Source organism: Dendrobates tinctorius, unplaced genomic scaffold (assembly GCF_039654945.1).
Source record: "Dendrobates tinctorius isolate UK_male_01 unplaced genomic scaffold, ASM3965494v1 ptg000158l, whole genome shotgun sequence".
Lineage (NCBI taxonomy): Eukaryota > Metazoa > Chordata > Amphibia > Anura > Dendrobatidae > Dendrobates > Dendrobates tinctorius.
Genome location: NW_027361825.1, coordinates 12319870 through 12347651, shown reverse-complemented (window position 1 = coordinate 12347651; position 27782 = coordinate 12319870). Strand labels below are relative to the sequence as shown.

The following is a 27782-nucleotide window of genomic DNA, read 5'->3' as shown; positions in this document are numbered from 1 at the left end:
TAGATCCACCCAAACAGCATCCCATCTCTACTTCCTCTATGTCTGCAGCAATGGCAAGTCCTGTAGAGCAGCCTCTACAGAGGAGGCCGCGCAGCCACTACAATAGCCAGCCATCTCAGGTACACCCGGTCTGCAACATCATCCCTGCGGGCGCAGCTCTGCCGCCCGTGCAGGACGACGTGGGATGCAGAAGAAACAATGCTGCGGCCGAGCGCACTGTCCGGACCAATCCGACCGTTCAGCGCGCTCTGCTCCAACAACAAGGTGAAACATGTATAGCAAGCACAACACACTATACACCGCCGACCCCTCCAATGAGCCAATCCCGCTCTGCACACCCCACATTATTGGCGGATATTACGCCATCCTCCCTGCTAAACGCCACACAGACAACAATCGCCCAGAGCCCTCTGAATATTCCTCTTCAACTGGTACCAGAAACTACCCTTAGGCATGCACCAAGTCAGCATATAAGCTCTAACCTTGGTAGTCGAAATTCCATACACCACAGGTCTTTATCCCCCTCCTCAGGGGATTCCCATCACCATTCTCGCTGTCCCTCTGTCTGTCGCTGTTCCCGTTTCAGTCAAAAGCGAAGCTCCAATAGAAGCCGCCACAGATCGCGGTCATCCAGGTGGCGGTCACCTTCTACTTCTGAACAGTCCGACGCACCCGAGAGTTGTCGCAGCAGGCGGTCGGGGGCATCCAGAAGACGGCGTACGAGATCTCCATCCCAGTCAGCCAGACGGAGGGCCTCCTCAACACCAATTGGGACCTCCGGTCAGATCGTGGTCGGAACCAGTGCGCAGCTATCATCGACAGCATATCCACCACGGGCAGACAGCAGTCATCAGCTGCCACATGCTCCACCATAATATCCACCACGGGCAGACAGCAGTCATCGGCTGCCACATGCTCCACCATCATATCCACCACGGGCAGACAGCAGTCATCGGCTGCCACATGCTCCACCATCATATCCACCATGGGCAGACAGCAGTCATCGGCTGCCACATGCTCCACCATTGCCCACAAGCCGGGAAGAGCTATCACTTCAGGATTAGGGGTGGGACTGGAGATGGGCGGGCCTATGTGGTGACGCTGGGCTGAAGTGGGTGGAGCTACAGGCCGGCTATGACGCCCAGGTCCCAGCAAAAGTGAAGGGGTGGGTGTGTGAGTGGGAGGACGATTGTGGGAGGAAGTGGGCGGAGCCACTGTCTGATGCACCCGCCCAGGAACAAAAGCTAGGTATCAGCCGGGGAGGAAAGAGAGAGACCCCCACCCAGCATCTGAATTTAACCCCTGGGGGTATGGCCTGACGCCCCTTCCATTCACTTTCCATTGGTCCGTGGGGCGTCCTAGTCACCTGGGGAGGGGGATTAGTGTGAGAGGAGGAGGCACTGCACGGAGTTTACTTATCATCAAATCCATGGGGGCTCTACAGTCAGAGGCACCATCCTTATTCAGTACGGTGCCTGCCAATCCTATCCTTTGTCATACTGTCTGCTGAGCTGGGTATCCAAACCTCTCATGTGTGCCATTGAGCCTTACATGTGACACCACACAGCACCACTTCCCCATCATTTTCGGAATCATCACCGTTGCTAGTTCCAGCAGGCATGTGGTTAATACTAGGTTGGTGATTTCTAGTCATTTCAGGCCCGGTGACATCAGCATTATTGGATAGTGACGCCCTACTAACCATAACGAGGAAGGAAGCAACCCAAAAATCACTGTGAGTGCACTAAACCTTACTCCAAACGTCTGCTGGAAATGTTGCAAATATTCAGGGAATGCCCTCCATGAAGCGTAGAGTAGTAGGGCAACTCGGCTGTTTCATGCCATGTGCAGTGGTTGAGACTCTGGAGTCCAAAAATTCTGTATTTCTCACAGAGAGGTACAAGGCTCAGTGAGTTCCCACATAAAATGGGCCCTGTCTCTTATACAGTCACACAGAACAGCAGACAGTCCTTAACGGCCCATTTAGAGGGGTCGACCACGACCATGAAACAACCGGTCACATGCAAGTCGATCAGTGGTTGTTTAGTGGTCTGTTCAGACAAACTAGCTGCACTTCTATGAGGACAGAGAAAATGTTAATTCAGAAAGTTAGGGTTAAGTATGGTTAAGAAGCGGTGCCTGAACGACACCGCCAGGCAGGACTCAAACACGGTAGGTACAGTAGACGAGGAGGCAGAAACAAAACACCGGCTTTATTAAAAGATACAGGATTATATGCCGAAAAATAAGAATAACAGTTATTGTAATGATAACAGCAATCTTAGATACAAGGAGAGATAGCTGGAGCGTGTCACACAAGCTGGGCTCCAGCTATGACAATACAAAGTTTAATGCAAACTAAATAAACAATTTCTACAGACTACTCTCTTCTAACTTACTACCTGAATCCCGATAATCGGGCTGTGCTGTTACAGCACCCTAACTATAGAAACCTGCTCTATACCCTAACATAGTTGAACACCGATGTCACAATCACAGTCCTGCAGCACTGAGGAGAAAGTTTGCCAGCTTCTGCTCGGTCCCGATGTAGTGGAGCAGAGTTTGCCCGATTGCGCTGTTCCTTCAGATTAATGGTTCTATCTTCCTCTGGGTACAGGAAAGTCTTGTCCCACTTTCAATGCTGAGGGATCACTGGTATCACAGGGTTGCTTTCTATCTCCAGATTACAGGTGCTTGTGGAAAACCGCCTTGGCTGTGCTATGCGAACCTTTTCTTTTTACATGGTTCTGCTAGTCGATCCTGTGGTAACCAGGCACTATCTGCTCCCTTAAAGCCGCTAATTCATTTAACAATCTCTCAGCGTTCAGACACCGTTATTGTTCTGTCTTCCTGTCACAGACACGAGTCTCTCACTGTCTTCACTTACGGATCAGACACTTACTGCTTCTTGCTCAAACCAACACACAGCAAGCTGCAGGGCGGAAAAGACTAGTCCAACTACAAACAAATTAGAGGGGAGCATTTTCTTTTAAAGTCACAGTGTAATGCAGTTATTGGCGGAAACTAACCCCCTACAGTTGCCTAGATTGAGACTGGGCAGAGAATGCTAAGGCTTGAATTATTTTGGAGCTCGGTTTCTCGCAAACCAGGGTCACATTGCAGAGGTCACATGAAGTGAGTAGGAGCTACGCAAGCTGTTAAAGGCCATGAAAGTTTTATAGATTTTTCAGTGCACATAGAACTTAATATTCTTGGCAGCACATGTGTAGCGACTCTTGATTCCGATTATCAGCCTGTCTAAATGGGATTTAAAACTCCAGCCATGAAACGATCAGTTACATCTAAGTCGATCAGAGATTGTTTGGGGCCTGTTTAGATAAGCTAACCACACTTCTAATAGGATAGAGCAACTGTTAATTCAGAGAGTTAAGGTTAAGTATGAATGCCTGGATTGAGATTGGGCAGAGAGAATGCTGAGGCTTAAATTATCTAGGAGCTGGTGTTCCTCCCACTCAGGGTCATTTGCAGAGGCCATATGGAATGAGTATGAGCTACCCGATAGAGGCAATGATTAATAGAGCATTCTGTGCACATAAAACATCATATACTCAGCAGCACATGTTCTAGAGACTACCACTACTATTAATCCCATTGGCTGGTAAGGAAGCACACGAGACAATGGTAGCTTTACAATTTGAGCCAAAATCACTTGAAAATTTCTACAAAAACTTATTTACAGTCTTTGTCCTGCAACTCTCCAGTAATCGGTCTTCCTCTTACTGAACTCACCACTCTCCAGTCCATCCTGAATGCAGCAGCTAGGATCATATTCTTCTCCAGCCACTACACTGATGCCTCTGCCCTCTGCCAGTCATTGCAATGGTTACCAATCCGCAACAGCGTCCAATATAAATGTATAATTCTCACCCACAAAGTGCTCTTCAGTTCTGCACCACCCTACATCCATCCCCTTCCTCATCTCTATCATCCTATACGTGCTCTCTGTTCCGCTAATGACGTAACACTGACATACTCAATAATCCAAACCTCCCACTCACATCTTCAAGACTTCTCATGAACTGAACCACTTCTTTGGAATGCACTACTCTGGACCATTCGATTAATTCCCAGTATCCAAACTCAGCCTATGGACAGCTGTGGTGCTCTTTCTCTAAATAAAAAAAAGGAGAAATGGTTTTCTTATCTTGGAAACCCCCTTAGAAAATGAAAAAGGAAATGCCAGAATCGTTTGAGTAGGACATTATTTTTATAAAATGATCTGAATTCTCTTGACTAAATAACATAATTATAAATAGTCTGCTGGCTTCTCCTTTTATTTCAGTAGATCCTGCTTGGAGAAATTTTGGACCAGATCACTGGATCAACTCTGACGAAGGCTAACAATGGAATATGCAAAGAAAACCCTGATTTTCCTCACTCTCTGTGCACTTGGTAAGAGAACAATAACATGGATGATGAGGCAAAAAGCTATAAATGAGGTAGAGAAAGTCCAACAACTAGCCCTGGAGATCAGTTGACCACGGATGTATCTTTTTTTATCATTAAAGACAACCCCTTCCTTACACTTTGAAGTAATGGTACATCAAGGGTCTTAAGTTAAAGTACCTTGACGATTGTTGGCAGAATCATAGCTGCCGGGATCGGAGAAAATTCCAATCCCATCATTAACCTGTTTCTGCTTACTTCCACATGGAGGACCACTATTGATGTAACCCTAATGTCATATGATTGAGGTTCTTCAAGTGAAATCTGCCTTATGGAGTTCTTGTTTCTCATCTTGAATTATTGCTATTTCTTTTGCAGTTGGAGCCCAAAGGGTTGAGAACAATCTAGAAATTTTGATTTCTGTCCCATCAACCCACATCGGAGACACAGAAATTGTGTCAGCGGGTTCGTCTCTCTCAAGCACTATAAGGTGCAACATTGTAGTAGGGAAGAACCAAACCATGTGCATGAATTCCGCCGATCCAAACTGCAACACAATCCAAGAGCCAAAAGCCGATCTGTCTTTGTCTTTCACCCCAGTTGGAAATAATGTTTCTGCTTTTACCTATTCCATGTTGTCCATTAGTGAATCACATCAATTTGACATCAATGTTGATGCAAAAGTCAGTGTCAACCCCCAGAAAATTACCAGCGGAAGTGGTGGCAGTGACCAATTTAGAGTCATTCTAAATATTGACTATAATAGAGCCACTACCACAATGGGCTCATTCAGCTCAAGAAAAGTCTCTCCAACGTTATTTCAATATATCGGTATATATCGGACGACTGTTACCGACACGAAACCAGACGATAATGGACAAGGAAATGGACAAGGAAATGGACAAGGAAATGGACAATCCGCCCTGCGTGAGTACTAAGTAAAAAAATATACAAATAATCATACAAAATATGACTGTATGCAATAAAGGAAGAAGAACGGATTATTATCTTATTTGTAGTGCCTAAGCAGGCTTTTGAGGACTTTGATATTGATGGTCTATTCTGAGGATAGGCCATCAATATCAGATAAGGGGGGTACAACACTACAACACCAGACACCATCAACGATTGGTAGTCATCAAGTCCCATGATGGTCAGAGGAATACAGGGGTACTGTTAGGCGTCGGATTCCTGACGCTGCACAGCGAAAATCCAGAGCCAGACATCCGGTGGTCCCCCATTCCGCTCCGACTGCTCGGACTCCTGCTCAGCAATCACGGCGAGCCAGGCATTCTGCTCAGACTTGTTCTGTGAGCCTGGATGTTGCTACCACCTCTGGTGCAGCAATGGTAGCGCAACCTGCTCTGCAGGGAACCGCTCCAGAGGCTAAGTCCTCGTGCCGTGCTACTGGGCATGCCCGCAACTTGTCCTCTCAGTGGAGAGCAGGGGTCACATGTCCAGGTCCTGCGTCGGATCTGATTGGTTCTTCCCAGGTTACTGGAAGGTCCCGGAAGCGCATGGCTATAAAAATCCCGCATGGCGGCTAGGCCATGCGCTAGTGTAGACCTATTATACTATGTGTGAATGGTGATGGATGCATGTTCTGGAGACTGACTTATTGGAAACCCCTACCCTTTGATATTACGAGTGGTGACCGAGTGTGTATAGTCAGCTCCAGGTAGTGGCTAGCTATTTGCCACTGTGCTACCGCACCTAGCACTAGCGCCCGTCGGTGTCCGCCCTGTCGGCACCGTCGTCTAGCGGCGATAGTTACCGCTGCGCCTGCGCTTAGCAGTTCTGCCGCGCTGCACTTAGCAGTCCTCTGGCATTTGCGGTTGCGATGCCACCCGCTGGTCAGCGCCTTTGTATTTATTTGTTTAAGGTTCTCTGTGCCTGAACAGAGCCGGCCTTAGCCGCTCGGGTGACGTTAACCCGAGCGCACTACTTCACCCATTGGAGTATCTGCCATTGTCCAGCAGCGGTCATATCATCTACCGCACGGTGGACCCCGGGCGGCGAACGCACCTTCTATTATTTTTATTAGGTGCGTTGCGCCATCCATAACATTACACTAGTGCCAGGGTCTGGCTGGTAATGGCAGACCTGCAGCAGCTGCAGCGCTACATCCGGCAGCTGGAGAGCAGGTTGGCGGCTATCGAGAGTGTCAACTCAGCTGCGAATGCTGCGCTAGCTGCTGCCCAGACAGTCGCAGAGGCTGTCTCACGTGTGCCCGCAATCTTGCCCAAGCCGACAATCTCTCGCCTCACGCTCCCCGACAAGTTTTCGGGTGACAGCGCCACCTGTAGGGGATTCGTCAGCCAGTGCTCTATTCAGCTGGAGTTGCTGGCTGCACGGTTTCCTACAGAGCGGGCTAAGGTGGGGTTTATTGTCTCCTTGTTGTCTGGCTGGGCATTACAGTGGGCCACGCCATTGTGGGAACGTGGTGATCCCGTGGTTCAGGGTCCTGCTCAGTTCCTTGCGGCCCTGAAGCAGGTCTTTTTGGGACCACGGATCACGCACGATACCTCACTCCAACTTCTATGCCTAACACAGGGCTCGCTCTCGGTTAGCCATTATGCTGTCCGGTTCCGGACACTGGCTTCCGAAATAGAGTGGCCGGACAAAGCATTAGCTCCGGTGTTTTGGAGTGGGTTAGCTGAGCATGTGAAAGATGCTCTAGCCACTAGAGAAGTTCCCACAAGTCTGGAGGAATTGATTGCAGTTTCCACCCGCATTGACCTCCGGTTTACGGAGCGCGGGTTGGAACGTGCACAATCCAGAGGAAGGGTTAGTTTGGCTCCCACATTCTCCGAGCCGCTAATTTATCCAGCTCAGGAGCTTTCGCCCTCCGAACCTATGGAGGTGTCTCGCACCGGCTCTAAGCCACGGTCGATGCGAAGCTCGGTACGTTGTTATCAGTGCCGCCAGTTTGGTCACCCGGCCAGCACGTGTCCTCTGCGGGCGAAAAAACCCCCACGACCAGTGGCCGTAGGTGGTGGGCAGTCTAATATGAAACCCTTCTCATCCAAACTGGTATTCCGGGGTATCTTAGACAGTGGGTCTTCCACCTGGGAGGTAGTGGTTACCGTGGATACTGGGGCAGATTGGAATTTTATGTCTTCTATCTTCGCCCAGAGACACGCTATCCCCCTGATATTATTACCACAGCCTCTGACCATCAGGGTGGTTAACGGTGCCCCATTACCCTCTCAGGTGACCCATCAGACAGCTCCACTCGGGCTCTCTATCTCACCCTCTCATCGTGAGATTCTGTCCCTGCTCATTCTGCCAGATGGCATCGATCAGGTGCTTCTGGGAGTTCCCTGGCTCCGTTGCCATTCCCCTCACATTGATTGGGCTTCGGGGAATATACTGGCATGGAGCAAGGACTGTGAGGGAAGGTGCCTGAGGGGCAGTGTTCAGGTGGCTTCCACTGAATTGCCTGCGGATCTCTCCGCGCTACCCAAGCCCTACCGCCAGTACGCGGACGTCTTCTCTAAGAAGTCTGCGGAGACGCTCCCACCGCACCGTCCCTATGATTGCCTGATTGATCGCCTGCCAGGCACAGAACCTCCCCGAGGCTGTGTGTATCCGATATCACTCCCTGAGACAGAGGCTATGTCTCAATATATCGGGAGAATCTGGCTAGGGGTTTTATCAGAAAGTCGGTGTCACCGGCTGGTGCAGGGTTCTTCTTCGCACAGAAGAACGGAGAGTTACGTCCCTGCATTGACTACAGAGGTCTCAATGCCATCACGGTTAAAAACAAATACCCCCTACTAGGGCTAAACCGCCGGCCTCTCTTAGGTTGGATGACGTAACTGCAACTACGTTGCGTATTAAAAGATTGGTAATGGGAGAGTTCCCGGAAGATACTTTCCCCTCCACATTGACACCGATTGGCTCAATTCCCTATTTGTTAGAGTTAGACTTTCAAGATCCATACAATTTATGGTCCAACCTCCCTAGAGAAACGTTAAATAGTTTTTATGGTAATAACACCTTGCGGGAGGGGTCTTGGCCACAGGGGGCATCGACCCAACCAACAAATTTTCTCCAGAAACAACACATCAAACGCATACTTTTACAGTTTGGACGGAGATTCCCGTCTAAATCTAATTGGTCCTGGTTAGATATTATGATTAAACTTCCATCCCCACGGCTGAAAATTATATCCCGCATTTACTCACATCTCATCTCTCCGAATGTACATTCTAAACCCTCATTTATACACTCGTGGGAAATTGAACTTAATATCACGTTTACAGAGGATCAAATATCTAAAATGCTGTCAAATGCTCGGGGTTTTTCCAGATGTGTACTTTTGCAGGAGAATTCTTATAAAATATTAACTAGGTGGCATTTAACTCCAGCTAAGTTGTTCCAGTTAGGCCTCGTGGATAATGATGATTGTTGGCGATGCCTCAATCCTAGAGGACATCATACGCATATATTCTGGGAATGTCCTAGATTGCGAGTTTTTTGGGAGGGAGTTGAGCTAGTTCTCAAAAAATTAGGATTAATAAAGGTTGATCTTAGAGCCACGGAAGCTCTCCTTTCATGCCCGTCAAAAGATTTTTTACCAAAAAAACATGGGCTTCTTCCACTGATGTTGAGTGCGGCGAGACAGTTGATAGCTACCCATTGGAAGGATGTAGCTCCTCCCACGTTGGGAGAATGGTATGCGAAAATAAATCAGATTTATCGTTTAGAGGAGCTGTCTAGCTGGGAAATTTATAATCATAGAGCTTTCGTGTCGACTTGGGCCCCTTGGAATAGGTACTTAGAAGACAACCCTCTTTAGGAACATTTTAGAGTTTTTTGTTTTGTTAAGTTCTACTGAATTAGGTGGCTTCTGTTTTGGGGCTCCTAGCCTCACTACCCCATATTAGATAGCCCAATTGTAATACTTGGAGATGCGTTATTTTCTGAAGTGCACCCATTCAATGATTGTGCTCATGTTGTCAACCACATGTTGTTATTGTTAATGTTGTTGGTATTGTATATGAATATGTACCCTTTTCCCCTTCCCTTTCTTTTTTCCTTTCCTCCCCTACCTATTTTTTCCTTATTTTCTCCTCCCTTCTCGCCCTAAACCAGACACTATTTAATATGTCGCCAACTGTACCTGAGAATTGGTGTTGTGTTTAATGGTGATGTTCAAAAACTTCAAAAATTTTAAAATAAAGAATTTACAAAAAAAAAACAAATACCCCCTGCCGCTGATCTCTGAGTTATTTGACAGGTTGTGGGGAGCCTGGATCTTTACAAAATTAGATCTGCGGGGGGGGCATACAACCTGATCCACATTCGCGAAGGAGACGAATGGAAGACAGCTTTTAATACCAGGGATGGCCATTACGAATACCTGGTTATGCCCTTTGGCCTTTGTAATGCGCCAGCTGTCTTCCAAGATTTTGTCAACGACGTCTTCCGCGACATGCTCTCTGCCTCGGTGGTGGTCTATCTGGATGACATACTCATCTTTTCACCAGATTTGACCACCCACCGGAGAGACGTCTGCAGGGTCTTCGACCGTCTGCGGGCAAACTCTCTATTTGCCAAGCTGGAGAAGTGCCAGTTTGAGCAGGAGTCCTTGCCGTTCCTGGGCTATATCATCTCGGCCCAGGGGCTGGCCATGGATCCTGCCAAACTACAAGCGGTAATGGACTGGCAGAAACCTCATTCCCTCAAAGCGGTGCAGCGCTTTTTGGGGTTCGTGAATTACTACCACACTTTTCCACACTGGAGGCTCCTTTGGTTGCTCTCACCAAGAAAGGAGCTAACCCCAATGCTTGGTCGGAACAGGTCTCCAAGGCCTTCTCGGCTATAAAATCGCATTTTGCTGGCGCTCCCATATTACATCGTCCCGATGTGAATAAACCATTTATTCTGGAGGCAGATGCCTCTTCTGTCGGTGCAGGAGCAGTCCTTTTCCAGAAGGATGCTCAAGGTCCGAAGCATCCATGCTTCTTCTCAAAGACCTTCTCACCGGTGGAGAAGAATTACTCCATCGGTGACAGAGAGCTACTAGCCATGAAGTTGGCCTTTTCAGAGTGGAGACATCTCCTGGAGGGGGCTCGGTTTCCCTTCCAGGTATACACAGACCATAAAAATCTGGTCTATTTGCAGACGGCCCAGCGCCTGAACTCCCATCAGGCTAGGTTGTCGCTTTTCTTTTCTCGCTTCCGCTTCACCCTGCACTACCTCTCAGGAGAGAAGAACGTCCGTGCGGATGCTCTCTCCCGCTCGGTGGTTTCAGCGGAGGAAGGAGAGGCTGAGCCTCTGTTAATTCTCCTGCTGGAGAGTTTTACGACCGTGGCTCCAGTCGCTCTCGAGTCAGTGCCACCAGGCAAGACCTTGGTGCCTCCTCAGCTACGGCCGGAGGTCCTCGCCTGGGCACATGCCTCCAGGGTGGTCATTTTGGCAATAAACGGACCACCGAACTCCTGGCAAGGTCATATTGGTGGCCACATATGGCTCGAGATGTTAAGGAGTACGTTCAAGCATGCGTCTCATGTGCTCGGAACAGACCCTCTAGACAGAGGCCGGCGGGGCTGTTGTATCCCCTGCCAGTGGCGGATAGACCTTGGGAGATGGTTGGCATGGACTTCGTGGTTGGCCTGCCCAAGTCTGGTGGAGGTACGGTCATCTGGGTGGTCACCGACCATTTTTCCAAAATGGTGCATCTGGTGCCACTCGCACGGTTGCCTTCCGCTCGTGGTCTTGCCACTTTGTTCATAAAGCACGTATTCCGGTTACATGATATGCCGGACAAAATCATGAGTGACCGAGGTCCCCTGTTCGCGTCTCGGTTTTGGAGGGAGCTCTGCAGATTACTTAGCATCGAGCTCAATCTGTCCTCTGCTTACCATCCCGAGACGAACGGCTTGGTCGAGAGAGCCAATCAGACCTTGGTCACCTACCTACGGCATTTTGTCTCTGCCAGGCAGGATGACTGGGCATCCTTGCTACCTTGGGCTGAATTTGCTTTAAACAATGCGGTGGCTGATTCCATGGGTCAGACGCCCTTTCTCCTAAACTACGGCCAACATCCTTGCGTCCCTGTCCCGATGCCAGTGTCCTCCGCTGACTCCAGGGTGGCACAATGGGCAGTGGAGGCACGGGACATTTGGGACCGCACTCAGGATGCTATCCGTGCCTCTAAGGAAAGATTGAGGGCGTCTGCCAACACGCATCGGCGACCTGCTCCAAGCTTCTCCCCTGGCGACATGGTGTGGCTCTCCACCCGAAATATCAAACTACGGGTCGAGTCCCCCAAGTTCGCGCCGCAATATATTGGACCATTCAAGGTCCTTGAGCGACTTAGCTCGGTGGTCTACCGCCTGGCTCTTCCTCCACATTTAGCCATTTCAGATGTGTTCCATGTGTCCCTCCTCAAACCAGTTCACATGGCTCAGTTTTCCGAGTCATCGGCCGGGTCGTCAGACTTGTCATCTGATGAGTATGAGGTTAATGCCATCGTGGGGCACAGGTTTGTGCGTGGCAAAAAGTTCTATTTGGTGGATTGGAAGGGTCATGGCCCCGAGGCTCGGACCTGGGAGCCGGTGGAAAACATCCACGCACCGCTCCTAATCGCGGCCTTTGAGCGCAGTGAGGGTAATGTTAGGTGTCAGATTCCTGACGCTGCACAGCAGGAATCCAGAGCCAGACATCCGGTGGTCCCCCATTCCGCTCTGACCGCTCAGCCTCCTGCTCAGCCTCCTGCTCAGCAATCACGGCAAGCCAGGCATTCTGCTCAGACTCGTTCTGTGAGCCTGGATGTTGCTGCCACCTCTGGTGCAGCAATGGTAGCGCAACCTGCTCTGCAGAGAACCGCTCCAGAGGCTAAGTCCTCGTGCCGTGCTACTGGGCATGCCCGCAACTTGTCCTCTCAGTGGAGAGCAGGGGTCACATGTCCAGGTCCTGCGTCGGATCTTATTGGTTCTTCCCAGGTTACTGGAAGGTCCCGGAAGCGCATGGCTATAAAAAGCCCGCATGGCGGCTCGGCCATGCGCTAGTGTAGACCTATTATGCTATTTGTGAATGGTGATGGATGCATGTTCTGGTGACTGACTTATTGGAAACCCCTACCCTTTGATATTACGAGTGGTGACCGAGTGTGTATAGTCAGCTCCAGGTAGTGGCTAGCTATTTGCCACTGTGCTACTGCACCTAGCACTAGCGCCCGTCGGTGTCCGCCCTGTCGGCACCGTTGTCTAGCGGCGATAGTTACCGCCGCGCCTGCGCTTAGCAGTTCTGCCGCGCTGCGCTTAGCAGTCCTCTGGCGTTCGCGGTTGCGATGCCACCCGCTGGTTACCTTGTGCGCTTAACAAGGTCAGCGCCTATGTATTTATTTGTTTAAGGTTCTCTATGCCTGAACAGAGCCGGCCTTAGCCGCTCGGGTGACGATAACCCGAGCGCACTACTTCACCCATTGGAGCATCTGCCATTGTCCAGCAGCGGTCATATCATCTACCGCACAGTGGACCCCGGGCGGAAAACGCACCTTCTATTATTTTTATTAGGTGCGTTCCGCCGTCCATAACAGGTACAGAGCTGGAACAGCACTGTGCAGTAGCTATTTATTGGTACTGCAGATCAGCTACTGCACAGTGTACGGAGCTGTGTTTGTCCAGCCATCATGGGACATTGTAACCATTGACTATTTAGGGATGCCAGGTGTTGGACCCCCAATGATCTAAGGATAGGCCACAAATATAAAATTCTCAAACAACCCATTTAAATGGGTTTTCCGGGATCACAGTATGGATGGATTATCCTTAGAGTAATCAGAATCTATAATCCAGTAGGCTTCATGTCCCCTTATTGCTCACCAAGCACGGCTTCACACATTTCCTATTGGCTTTGTCTGGTATTACAGCTCAATCCCATTCACTTATATAGGACTGAGCTCCAGTTAGCAGTAATATGAGACATGGGTATGTTAAAATGGGTGGGCATCACCCAAAATACAAAATAGTGTACAAACCTACCATGTATAGAAAATGATGATATCACTGCTGAGAAACTGAATCCAGGGTGTAACGTAGATTGCAAGCAGTAATGTTTTTATTTCCTTCCAGGCTGTGGTCCGTTGAGTGCTCTCATAGTCCTTTCTCTGCTTCCAGTTTTACTTCTTAAGTGATGCAGGAGTGACTGATGGAAAAAAGTAAGTTCTAAAAAATCACAAATTATAAAATACCCAAAGGAGAATAAAGACTCCATGCTGAGACCAGTTAAAAAAGTGAAACTTATATATTATATAGAGTCATTACAAACAGAGTGATCTACTGTATTTCACGTGTTTATTGATAATCATGACTTACAGCCAATGAAAACCCAAAAGTCATTATTTCAGTAAATTAGAATACTTTATAACACCAGCTGGAAAAATGATTTTAAAATCCAAAACATTAGCCTACTGAAATATATGTTCAGTAAATGTATTCAATACTTGGTCGGGGCTCCTTTGGCATCAATTCTTCACAAAGAATAGAGAGCTCTCCCCGGGGCTCCCGCCGGCTTCTCCAGGATCGTTTGCGTTGCCGCTCTGGGCGCCCCAGCCCCCCCCCCCTTGTTTAGGGGGGGGGAAGGCGGTGGGGCGCCAGTCTCCGCCACTCCGGGTTCGGGGATCTGAACCAGACTCCCTTTCGATCGGCCGAGGGCGACGGAGGCCATCGCCCGTCCCTTCGGAATGGCGCTCGCCCATCACTTAGTACCGACTGACCCATGTTCAACTGCTGTTCCCATGGAACCCTTCTCTTCTTCGGCCTTTAAAGTTCTCATTTGAATATTTGATTCCATCTCTCACACCCCTCGCCCCAGCAAAAAACGTGGTGGAGGAGTTGGCTTGCTCCTGTCTGATACCTGCTCCTTTACCCCAATTCCTCTGCCACCTTCCGCTACTCTTCCCTTGTTCGAGGTGCACTCCGTCCGCATCTATTCCCCCTCCAGCCTTCAACTGGCTGTCATCTACCGCCCCCCAGAACTAGCTATCTCCACCTTTCTCGACCACTTCACCACCTGACTACTCCATTTCCTTTCTGCTGACATCCCCACCATCATCATGGGCGACTTCAACATCCCCATTGACACTTCCACCCCGGCTGCCTCTAAACTTCTATCGCTCACGGCTTCCCTCGGCCTCACTCAGTGGTCCTCTGCAGCCACTCACAAAGATGGTCACACGCTGGACCTTATCTTCACCCATCTCTGTTCCCTCACTAATCTCAATAACTCACAACCTACTGAGATTCTCTTCCCTCTCCTCTCCCACTGCACAACCCCCGCTCCATAAACTCGCTCACCCACGCAGGAATCTCAAACACCTCAATTTACTATCACTCTCTGAGTCCCTTCTCCCTCTTACAGACATAGCTTCCCTTCATGACACAGATGCTGTTGCCACTTTTTATAACACCACAATAACAGCAACACTTGATTCGGCTGCCCCCCTCATGCAGTGCAAATCTCGAACAATCAACAGGCAGCCCTGGCTGACCAGCCTGACCAAAGAGCTGAGATGGGTTTCCAGGGCCACTGAGCAGAGATGAAGAGAACCCATTCTACTGAGCACTTCAGCGCATACAAGCAGTCCCTTGCCAGCTTTAAGTCCACACTCTCTGCCGCAAAACAAACTTACTTCGCATCCCTCATATCCTCCGTCTCACAACCCTAAACAGCTCTGCAACATTTTCAATTCTCTACTCCGTCCCACAGCACCTCCTCCCTCTCCTCTCATTTCTGCTGAAGACTTTGCCTCCTTCTTTAAGCAGAAGATCGACACGATCAGACAAAACTTTGGCCCGCAGCCCCCAATGCCCCTCTTAGCCGCTCAGCCCTGTTCTGCAAAAGCCAGCTTCTCCACCATGACAGAAGATCAGCTCTCCACCCTTCTGTCAAGATCACACCTCACCACTTGTGCCCTCGACCCACTCCTGTCTCACCTCATCCCTAACTTGGCCACAATCTTCATCCCATCTCTAACACACCTCTTCAACCTTTCACTTAGAAATGGTGTATTTCCCTCATCCTTCAAACATGCCTCAATCACACCCATCCTCAAAACGCCCTCCCTTGATCCATCCTCTGTGTCTAACTATCGCCCGATATCTCTTCTCCCTTACGCCTCAAAACTACTGGAACAGCATGTATATCTTGATCTGTCCTCCCACCTCTCCTCCTTTTCCCTCTTTGACCGGTTACAATCTGGCTTCCGATCGCATCACTCAACTGAAACTGCCCTAACTAAAGTCACTAACAACTTACTAACCGCCAAGAGCAAGCGACACTACTCTGTCCTCCTTCTCCTGGACCTGTCCTCTGCCTTCCACACTGTAGACCATTCCCTCCTGCTACAGACTCTCTCATCTCTTGGCATCACAGACTTGGCCCTATCCTGGATCTCATCATACCTAACAGACCGAACATTTAGTGTCTCCCTCTCACACACCACCTCCTCACCTCGCCCCCTGTCTGTTGGTGTTCCTCAAGGCTCTGTCCTAGGACCCCTACTGTTCTCCATCTACACCTTTGGCTTGGGACAGTTCATAGAATCCCACGGTTTGCAGTATCACCTCTATGCCGATGACACGAAGATCTACCTATCTGGACCCAACCTCGCCTCCTTACTGACTGAAATCCCAAAATGTCTGTCTGCTATCTCAGCCTTCTTCTCTGCTCGCTTTCTCAAACTGAACATGGACAAAACAGAATTCATCATCTTTCCCCCATCTCACTCTACCCCTCCACCAGACCTATCCATCAATGTCAATGGCTGCTCTCTTTCCCCACTACCGCACGCTCGGTGCCTTGGGGTGATCCTCGACTCTGCGCTCTCTTTCAAACCACATATCCAAGCCCTCGCCTCCTCCTGCTGCCTCAAACTCAAAAATATTTCCCGTATCCGGTCATTCCTCAACCACGAAACCACAAAAACACTAGTGCATGCTCTTATCATCTCCCGCCTCGACTACTGCAACCTCCTACTCTCTGGCCTCCCCTCTAGTACTCTGGCTCCGCTCCAGTCCATCCTACACTCTGCTGCCCGACTAATCCACCTGTCTCCCCGCTATTCCCAAGCCTCCCCCCTATGCCAGGCCCTTCACTGGCTTCCTATTGCCCAGAGGCTCCAATTCAAAACCCTACCCATGACATACAAAGCCATCCACAACCTGTCTCCTCCATACATCTGTGACATGGTCTCTAGGTACCTACCCGCACGCAACCTTCGATCGTCCCAAGACCTCCATCTATACTCCCCCCTTATCTCTTCTTCCCACAACCGCATACAAGGCTTCTCCCGTGCTTCCCCCATACTCTGGAACTCTCTGCCGCAACACATCAGACTCTCACCATCAACGGAAACCTTCAAGAAGAACCTGAAGAGCCACCTGTTCCGACAAGCCTACAGCCTGCAATGATCCTCGGTCTACTGAACCACCACACGACCTGCTCTACCCTCTCCTACTGTATCCTCACCCATCCCTGTAGACTGTGAGCCCTCGCGGGCAGGGTCCCCTCTCCTTATGTACTTGTGTGTGTGTCCCTTGTCTTACACATGTTTATTATACTTGTTTATATTTCCACTTTTCACATGTAAAGCGCCATGGAATAAATTGCGCTATATAAATGCATAATAATAATAATTACTGCATCAATGCGGCGTGGCATGGAGGCAATCAGCCTGTGGCACTGCTGAGGAGTTTTGGAAGCTCAGGTTGCTTTGATAGCAGCCTTCAGCTCATCTGCATTGTGGGGTCTGGTGTCTCTCATCTTCCTCTTGACAATACCCCATAGATTCTTTATGGGGTTAAGGTCAGACGAGTTTGCTGGCCAATAAAGCACAGTGATACTGTTGTTTGTAAACCAGGTATTGGTACTTTTGGCAGTGTGGACAGGTGCCAAGTCCTGCTGGAGAATGAAATCTCCATCTCCAAAAAGCTTGTCGGCAGAGGGAAGCATGAAGTGCTCTAAAATTTCCTGGTAGATGGCTGCACTGACTTTGGTCTTGATAAAGCACAGTGGACCTACACCAGCAGATGACATGGCTCCCCAAACCATCACTGATTGTGGAAACTTCACACTACACCTCAAGCAGCTTGGATTATGGCCTCTCCACTCTTCCTCCAGACTCTGGGACAAGGGCATAACAGCCGCGGTCGCAGCTGCGACGGGGCCCCTGAGCGCTTAGGGGCCTGGGCCCCAGGACCGCGAGTCAGGGCATTAATGCCTGACTGGCGTATGGAGCCCGATGAGCAGAAGAGGCCCGCATCAGGCCAGCGGTAGGGAAGGCTGGGCAGGAGGGGGGATCAGAGAGGCCCCATGTCAGCGCCGACTCCCCCGCCGCCGCATTGAACTATACCAGCGTAATGCCTGTACAGTTCAAAAACAATGATGGAGGAGAGAGCGTCAGCTGACGCTCCGTCTCCCATCATTCCCTGCACTGCCTCTGACACACAGCGGGTGCGCGATGACATCATCGCGCACTCACTGTGTATCAGGCAGAGCAGGAAACAGGAGCCGGGAGCAGCGCAGGCCCGAGGAGAAGGTGAGAAGAGTGGGGTTTTTTATGCAACAGTACAGCTAGGACTGTGAGGCCATTCTCAGGGGGAGCTGCAAACTATGCGGTGCTTTATCACATGGGGGGTACTGTGCTGTATACCATGGGGGGTGCTGTGCTGTATACCATGGAGCTGCATACCATGGTGCTGTATACCATAGGGGGTGCTGTGCTGTATACCATGCGGGGCTGTATACCATGGGGGGTGCTGTGTTGTATACCATGGGGCTATATACCATGGGGGGTGCTGTGCTGTATACCATGCAGTGCTGTATACCATGGGGAGCCGTATACCATGCAGTGCTGAATACCATGCAGTGCTGTATACCATGGGGGGTGCTGTGCTGTATACTATTGTGGGCTGTATACCATGCAGTGCTGTATACCATGCGGTGCTGTATACCATGGGGGGCTGTATACCATGCAGTGCTGAATATCATGCAGTGCTTTATACCATGGGGGGTGCTGTGCTGTATACCATGGGGGGAGGGTGCTGTGCTGTATACCATGGGGGGCTGTATACCATGCAGTGCTGTATACCATGGGGGGAGTGCTGTTCTGTATACCATGGGGGGCTGGATACTATGCAGTGCTGTATGCCATGGGGGTGCTGTGCTGTATACCATGGGTGGGTGCTGTGCTGTATACCATGGGGGGCTGTATATCATGCGATGCTGTACTGTATACCATGGAGGGGTGCTGTGTTGTATACCATGGGGGGGCTGTATACCGTGCTGTATACCATGTGATGCTGTGCTATATACTATGCGGCTGTGTTATATACCATGGAGGGTACATTATATTCTATGGGGGAGGCTGTGTTATATAATATGGGGGGTGACATTATATTCTATGGTGTAGCAAGTAAGACACCTGCCCTCTGCTCCTTTCATTCTCTATGTGGGGGTGGAGTTATGGGAGCAGTGGGGCTGTGGACAGTTAGAGGGATGGAGCCTGGGCTGGTCTCAAGGGGACCCCGAAAATTTTGCCAGTATGGGACCCCAAAATTCCTAGTGGCAGCCCGGGGTGGGGGGGGGCCATTTGAAAGTTTGCATCGGGGCCCATAACTTTGTAGTTACGCCACTGCTCTGGGACCTTTGCTTCCAAATGAAATGCAAAATTTACTTTCATCTGAAAACAACACCTTGGAACACTGACAACAGTCCAGTTCTTTTTCTCCTTGGCCCAGGTAAGACATTTCTGGTGTTGTCTATTGGTCATGAGTGGCTTGACAAAAGGAATGTGACACTTGTAGCCCATGTCCTGGATACGTCTGTGTGTGGTGGCTCTTGAAGCAATATCTCCAGTAGCAGTCCACTCCTTGTGACTCACCCCCTCAAACTTTTGTATGGCCTTTTCTTAACAGTGCTTTCAAGGCTGTGGTTATCCCGGTTGCTTGTGCACATTTTTCTACCACACTTTTTCCTTCCACTCAACTTTCCATTACTATGCTTGGATACCGCACTCTGTGAACAGCCAGCTTCTCTAGCAATGACCTTTTGTGGCTTACCCTCCTTGTGGAGTGTGTCACTGAATGCCGCAACTCACATTGGCGCCTGCCGTTATGCCTCTAGGACGAACACTTTGGTGAAGGATTTTTTCACTGATCACCTATATGAATTGAATCTGGAGGGATTCTTAATCGTGATATACATGGACCTTTGCTTATGCAGATAAAATCTTGTGAAAGGCTGAATAGCCGAAACGCTGATGTTTTTTGTCTGTATTATCTGGGTTCCATGATTTTTCTGGAAGAATAAATATTGGATTCATACTATACTGTGTGCCGAGGTTTTTTCTATAATATGTTTTAGTTTTTCCTCTGAGCACCAGACTGGAGCAGTGAGCACCCCGTCACCTTCTAATACTGAATGCCTTCTGGACTTCTGTCAGGTCAGCAGTCTTCCCCACGATTGTGGAACCTACTGAAACAGATTAAGGGACCTTTATAAACACTTAGGAAGCCTTTGAAGGTGTCTTTTGTTAATTATTCTAATTTACTGAGATAATGACTTTTGGGCTTTCATTGGCTGTAAGCCATAATCATCAACATTAACAGAAATAAACACATGAGATAGATCACTCTGTTTGCAATGACTCTATATAATATATGAGTTTCACTTTTTGTATTGAGGAACCGAAATAAATTAACTTTTTGATGATATTCTAATTTTGTGAGAAGCACCTGTAGATAGATAGATAATAGCTAGGTAGATACAGTAGCACTCAGTATACACTGAACATGTATTTATAACATGCAGGTACTTTGCACATGAATCGGCAGTAGTTCAGTCTATTAAATAGTTTTTTCTTCTTTTTTTGGAGCAATAATATATTTCTCTCTTTACAGTTTTCCTTGTGGTTTCGAGCAGATTGCTGGCCCTCCTATGATGCATGAAGCATTTGAAAAAAATTAACAGGAAAGGATTAGGGGATTAGGTGATTACCTCTTGTCAGCATAAGATGAAAACTTTTATTTATCTACCTGTGTATATATGCCTATATCTTTAATAAAGTCAGATTTGGCTTTCCTATATATGTGGTCAGTGATTGTGTCCAGGTGTCATCACAAAAGCGTAGCTACTGGGCGGGGAGGCAGAGGGGGCCGTTGCCCCAGGTCCAGTTACATGTAATGTACAGTGGGGAAAAAAAAGTATTTAGTCGGCCACCAATTGTGCAAGTTCTCCCACTTAAAAAGATGAGAGAGGCCTGTAATTGACATCGTAGAAACACAGAAAAACACAGTATATCAAACATATAAAAATACTCTGCTGTAAAAAAGCAACAATAAACAGCAAGTGCTAGTAAAAAGATGATAACAAAACAGGGTACTTGGTTGATACGTTTTTTGCAAAAAATGTATGCTAAGCCACTCTACCAAACGTCAAGGTATACCCATCAGAGCATGTATTTAAAACCTGACCATGTGTATGTTACCTGTATGGGCAGAATTCAGAAAGGTAATATCCAATGTGGACACACTGTGGAAGACGGCTTATATAGGTACCATACACAGTGTCAGGTTTTAAATACATCGGTTAGGGACTGCTCTGATATGGGTATACCTTGAAGTTTGGTAGAGCGGCTTATTATACTTTTTTTTTAAAAAAATGTATCAACCAAATACCCTGTTTTGTTATCATCTTTTTACTAGCACTTGCTGTTTACTGTTACTTTTTTACAGCAGAGTATTTTTATACGTTTGATATACTGTGTTTTTCTGTGTTTCAGTCTTTTGGTGGTGTGAACACTGTCCTACAGACTTGTTCACTGTGTGCATGGCCCATGTGTTTATATTCAATTGACATCATAGATAGACCACAACTATGAGAGTCAAAACTGAGAAATCAAATCCAGAAAATCACCTTAACTGATTTGGCAAGATTTATTTTTCAAATTATGGTGGAAAATAAGTATTTGGTCATTAACAAAAGTTAAGTTATTATTTATATAGCATCATTGATTCCATGGTGCTGTACATGAGAAGGGGTTACATACAAATTACACATATCACTTACAGTAAACAAACTTACAATGACAGACTGATACAGAGGGAAGAAAGGACCCTGCCCTTTCGGGCTTACATGCTGCAGGATGGTGGGGAAGGAGACAGTAGGTTGTTGGGTTTCAGCAGTTCCGGTGTTGGTTGAGGTGATATCACCGGTAGTGGTGAGAGAGAAGGAAGTAGCGGGGTCATTGCAGGCTGTAGGATTTCTTGAAAAGGTGGGTTTTCGGGTTCCGTCTGAAGGATCCAAAAGTGGTTGATAGTCGAACTTGTTGGGGCAAAGATTATAGATGGCCTTGTAGGTCAGTATTAGTAGTTTGAACTGGATACGCTGAGGGAATGGGAGCCAGTGAAGAGATTTGCAAAAGGGAGAAGTGGAGGAGTAGCGAGGTGAGAGATAAATTAGTCAGGCAGCAGAGTTAAGGATGGACTGGAGAGGTGCGAGGGTGTTAGCAGGGAAGCCACAGAAAAGGATGTAGCAGTAGCCGAAGCGGGAGATGATGAGGGCATGCACAAGCATTTTAGTAGATTGAGGGTTGAGGAAAGGACGGATTCTGGAAATATTTTTGAGCTGGAGGCAACAGGAGGTAGAAAGAGCTTGGATGTGCAGTTTGAAGGACAGGGCAGAGTCAAAGGTTACTCCGAGGCAGCGGACTTCTGGTACTGGGGAAAGCTTGATGTAATTAATTGTTATAGCTAGGTCGGTTAAGGAAGATCTGTGAGATGGAGGAAAGATGATGAGTTCAGATTTGTCCACATTGAGCTTGAGGAAGCGAGAGGAGAAGGAGGAGGATATGGCTGATAGACACTCTGGGATTCTGGACAGCAGAGAGGTGACATCTGGGCCAGAGAGGTAGATCTGAGTGTCATCAGCATAAAGGTGGTACTGGAATCCGTGGGACTTTACGAGTTGCCCCAAACCAAGCATATAGATTGAGAAGAGTAGGGGTCCTAAAACAGAGCCTTGGGGGACTCCAACAGAGAGAGGGTGGGATGAGGAGTTGGTGTGGGAGTGGGAGACGCTGAATGTGCGGTTGGAAAGGTATGAGGAGATCCAGGATAGGGCAAGGCCTTTGATGTCGAAGGAGGAGAGGATCTGTAGTAGGAAGCAGTGGTCAACTGTGTCGAATGCAGAGGACAGGTCTAGAAGCAGGAGCATAGAGTATTGTCCACTTGATTTGGCTGTAAGTAGGTCGTTAGTAATTTTGGTCAGGGCTGTCTCAGTGGAGTAATGGGGGCGGAAACGAGATTGTAGATTGTCAAAGAGCAAGTTAGATGATAGGTGGGAGGAAAGTTCAGCGTGGACATGCTGTTCCAGGAGTTTGGAAGCAAATGGGAGCAACGATATTGGGCGATAGCTGGACATAGCGGTTGGGTCGAGGGTTGGCTTTTTTAAGGATAGGCGTGATTGTGGCATGTTTGAAAGCAGAAGGGAAGGTACCGGACGTTAGTGATAGGTTGAAGAGGTGTGTTAGGGATGGGATAAGTGTGGTGGTGAGGTTGGAGAAGAGGTGGGATGGGATGGGGTCGAGTGCACAGGTTGTGAGGTGCGATTTGGAGAAGAGACGATTAAGCTCCCCTTCAGTGATGTTGGAGAGTGAGGTTATGGGGTTTGGGCATTGGTCTGTTGGTCTGGTATACAAAGGGGTTGTGGTGGTTGAGTGATGAAGACTTGCCCTGTTTGGTCAATCTTATTTTTGAAGTGTGTGGCAAAGTCCTCGGCAGAGATGAGGGAGATTGGAGGAGGCGGTGGTGGGCGGAGGAGGGAGTTAAAAGTTTTGAATAACTGTTTGGGATTGTAGGATAGGGAAGATACGAGGGTTGTGAAGTAGGTCTGTTATGAATGAGTCACCGTAGGAGGCAAAAACAGAAATACTAGCTAAGTCCAGAAAACCAGAGAAGTTGGCAGCTATCGAACCTATCAACAACTAGCAGTAGCCGTGGGGGGTTCCTACGGTGCTCTAGACCCCTCAATCACAGCCGGAGAACTAAATAGCCTAAAGACAGAAAGGGAAATTTAAACTGCCCCAGAGCAGACCCCAAAGCAATAGGCAGCCCCCAACATATAATGACGGTGAAGCAAGATAAAAAAAAAACACACTCACACAGATAGAAAGATAGGCTGAGCAAATGATGGGGCCCAAGCTAACTAAATAGGAAAGGATAGAAAAGCTGCTGTCTGCAATCCGCCAAAACCCTATCAAAACAAGAGCCAACAGACTGATAGGTAAAAAAGCCCTGAAGACGCTAGGCTTCAAAAAGACTAAATCAGTACTCAGGTATTTTCTGAAGACAGAGCAAAAAGGAATTCAGCTCACCCCAGCAGGGAATGGCAGAAATCCAGAAAAACAAGGCAAAACAAAACCAAGACACAAATGCAAAAAGCAGAGCAGAAAACTTAGCTTTTGAGGAGCAGGAATCAGACTGGTCTCCTAGAATCCCTGAGAGATCACCAGCAAGTCAGAAGGGCGTCGGCTGCCTTATATCCAGTCAGCAATTCCAGTCACCCAGTCATCATCATCCTGCACAGGTGCTTGGTAATCAGCCTCACTACCTTCCTTCACCAGAAGAGGGAGTTCATCAGACCTCAATGGTGAAGGGGAAAATGAACTCACGACATAGGCATGTTTAGCAGAGGTGAGGGCAGATTTGAAAGCGAGTGTTGCCTGTTTGAATGCAGTGAAGTTGTCTTGCGAATTTGTTTTCTTCCAATGTCGCTCTGCAGCCCTGGACGCTTGCCGGAGCTTTTTAGTGGTGTTATTGTGCCAGGGTTGTCTGTTGGTACATCGCATTCTGCCATGAGCGAGAGGGGCGACCGTGTCAATAGCTGATGCGAGAGTGGCATTGTAGAAAGCAGTGGCACTGTCTGTGTCTTGGAGTGAGGATATGGATGCCAGTGGTAGTCCATCTCAACATTTTGTTATATATCCTTTGTTGGCAATGACAGAGGTGAAACATTTTCTGTAAGTCTTCACAAGGTTGGCACACACTGCTGGTGGTATGTTGGCCCATTCCTCCATGCAGATCTCCTCTAGAGCAGTGATGTTTTGGGCCTGTCGCTGGGCAGCACAAACTTTCAAATTCTTCCATAGGTTTTCTATGGAGTTGAGATCTGGAGACTGGCTAGGCCACTCCAGGACCTTCACATGCTTCTTGCAAAGCCACTCCTTCGTTGCCATGACAGTGTGCTTGGGATCATTATCATACTGAAAGACCCATCCACGTTTCATCTTCAATGCCCTTGCTGATGGAAGGAGGTTTGCACTCAAAATCTCACGATACATGGCCCCATTCATTCTTTCATATACACAGATCAGTCGTCCTGGTCCCTTTGCAGAGAAACTGCCCCAAAGCATGATGTTGCCACCCCCATGCTTCACAGTAAATATGGTGTTCTTTGGATGAAACTCAGCATTCTGTCTCCTCCAAACACGAGTTTTGTTTCTACCAAACAGTTCTACTTTAGTTTCATCAGACCATATGACATTCTCCCAATACTCTTCTGGATAATCCAAATGCTCTCTAGCAAACTTCAGACGGGCCCGGACATGTACTGGCTTAAGCAGGGGGACACGTCTGACACTGCAGGATCTGAGTCCCTGGCGGCATAGTGTATTACTGATGGTTGCCTTTGTTACTGTAGTTCCAGCTCTATGCAGGTCATTCACTAAGTACCCCCGTGTGGCTCTTGGATTTTTGCTCACCGGCCCATTGGGAGACATGGCCAGTATTTGAGGAGTCAGGGAGAGAGCAGCACAACGTCTGTCTGTCTGACAGACTGCACAGTGGCAGGTTGCAGAGCCTGTCTGTGCAGTATATGGTGCTGCTGTCTCACTGGAGGAGCTGTTTCCTTGCTGGTAGCAGCTGCAGTTTCTGCCATGCAGGCTCTGGTTGTCTCAGCCACACTGGGTCCTAGTGCCCTCTGTGTGCATACACTGGACACTTCCTGGTCCTGCCTCAGTCACTGCCTGCAAGCTTCATGGTAAGTGGGAATGGAATTTATTAAATTCATTCAGTTTAAGCATGTCATGGTCACTGTGGGGTGAATGTGAGAGGATGGGGGTATTGTGGGGGCTAGGGCACAGGGTGAATGTGAGAGGATGGAAGTATTGTGAGGCAGGGGTGACAGGGCATGGGGGTGGATGTGAGAGGTTGGGGGTATTGCGGGGGAGGGGGATAGAGCACTGGGCGTGAATATGAGAGGATGGGGGTATTGCGGGGGAGGGGGATAGAGCACTGAGGGGTGCATGTGAGAGGATGGGGGTATTGTGGGGGCTAGGGCACAGGGTGAATGTGAGAGGATGGAAGTATTGTGGGGGCTAGGGCACAGGGTGAATGTGAGAGGATGGAAGTATTGTGAGGCAGGGGTGACAGGGCATGGGGGTGGATGTGAGAGGTTGGGGGTATTGCGGGGGAGGGGGATAGAGCACTGGGCGTGAATATGAGAGGATGGGGGTATTGTGGGGTCAGGGGGATAGAGCACTGAGGGGTGCATGTGAGAGGATGGTGGGAGGGGGACAGGAGGGAGGTAGGGGGCTTTTTTTTTTACTTGTGAGCTCGTTAATACTTTAAGAATAGATTAATATTTTAGTATTAGTATAACAAGGTATAACAAGGGCACAGACAGACGGCCATATAACTCATGCGAGGTTCGCACCGCAATTCTCGGACTGGCCAGTACGGCTCCTGACATGAGCGTGATGGATTACTATGCAGCTGTCACACTCAGGTGTGGAGAGCTGATGGTCAGTCCGAGGATTGCGATGCGATCCTCACACGAGAAATATGTCCATCTGTCTGCCCCCTAACAAGTATGGTTATACAGTAACCACAAGCTGCATTCTTTTTAATAATTTAATAATAAGCAAATTATTATTATTATTATTATTATTATTATAAAGTTATTAAAAGCTTGGGATAATTGCCTGCAGTCACTCTCGGACTACAGACTGCAAAATCATGATGGGGTGCGCCTGCCGTCATGAGACCCCAAAACCACTGGTGCAATCAGGAGGTCATGCGACCATGTTTGCTATTTGCACGTGTCACTAGATAAGTTTGACTTCACTCAATAAAAGATAATTGGGAGAAGCCAAAAGAGTCATCACACCACCCCCTTCTCACATCAGCAATGCTGGGGCCATTACTACTGTACATAGGGGGACTCAGTTAAATATTAAGTGGGGCGCATTTAAGAAGCATTAGTATTTATAGGGGCACCAGTAGGGTAATTACCGGGTGGCAGACGGCTGTCAGTTAGGCCGGGATCACACACGCAGCGAGATACGGCCGAGTCTCGCAGGTTAAAACCAAGCTCTGGTACCGCACTCCGGAGCGGAGCATGCAGCCGCACAGCAATACATGGAGCTGCACGCTCCGCTCCGGAGTGCCGGTGCCAGAGCTTGGTTTTAACCTGCGAGACTTGGCACTATCTCGCTGCGTGACTCCGGCCTTAGTGCCGGGGTGCGGTTACAGCCACCACTCTCTATACACAGAGCGGTGACTGAATCCATGCCAGGGCCGCCCCTATGACTGGAAAAGCAAGGCTGCTGGGAGGAATAAAGTTAATTTCCTCCCAGTAAAGGGGCTCTCAGTGCGGGCGTCACAAGGTGTCAGAATGCTATTAACTATTATACTGTGTATTGGAGGAGCAGTGGGGACATCATTATATGTATAGGGGAACTCTGGGGGACATTATACTGTATGCATGGGAGCTGCGGGTCCATCATACTGTATAAAAGGGAGCTGTGGGCCTACATTACTGTGTATAGGGAAGCTGTGGAATCATCATACGCGTATAGGGGAGCTGTGGGATTATCATACTGTGTATAGGGGAGCTGTGGGCCTGCCATACTGTGTATAGGGGAGCTATGGGATCATACGATGTATAGGAGAGTTGTGGGATTATCATACTGTGTATAGGGGGAGCTGTGGGATCATCATAGAATGTATAGGGGAGCTGTGGGATCATATGCTGTATAGGAGAGCTGTGGGATTATCATACGGTGTATAGGGGAGCTGTGGGATCATCATAATATGTATAGGGGAGCTGTGGGCCCAGCATACTGTATATAGAGGAATTTTACATGGGGAACTCAACTCAGGGGACATTAAATGTTAAGTGGGCACTTAAACATTATTGTTATAGTGGCTCTCAGTATTGTGACCATCAAAGTTGCACTTGGAGTATTATTACTTTCTAGTGTCAAAATTTGGAGGGCACATGTACAGGAAATTATTATTTTCTGAGGGGCAATTTTACCATCTAGAGAGCACAAAGGAGGCATTATTACGATGTAAGGTGCA

The 27782-nt window shown here is 48.5% G+C and overlaps 2 protein-coding genes across 6 annotated transcripts in view; one reads left to right on the top strand and one right to left on the bottom strand.

The window, feature by feature from the left end:
* Positions 1–669, bottom strand: part of LOC141051863 (uncharacterized) — a 144962-nt gene extending 144293 nt beyond the window's left edge. Inside the window, exon 1 of the mRNA XM_073548970.1 lies at positions 483–669. The gene's annotated coding sequence lies outside the window, so the exon portion shown is untranslated. The remainder of the gene's footprint in view (positions 1–482) is intronic.
* The window catches only part of LOC141051864 (uncharacterized), a 40019-nt gene extending 19512 nt beyond the window's left edge, over positions 1–20507 (top strand). For 2 of the 5 annotated variants that reach the window (XM_073548972.1, XM_073548974.1), the window contains exons 2-5: positions 4304–4413; positions 4786–5334; positions 13494–13579; positions 20322–20507. In XM_073548972.1, coding sequence (XP_073405073.1) covers positions 4365–4413; positions 4786–5334; positions 13494–13555 — 660 coding nt within the window. In that variant the 5' untranslated portion in view covers positions 4304–4364 and the 3' untranslated portion in view covers positions 13556–13579; positions 20322–20507. Of the gene's footprint in view, positions 1–1644; positions 1736–4303; positions 4414–4785; positions 5335–13493; positions 13580–20321 lie in introns of those variants that run through there. The other 3 variants (XM_073548975.1, XM_073548973.1, XM_073548976.1) reach the window with 3 other exon arrangements.
* Positions 20508–27782: the final 7275 nt, after the last annotated feature.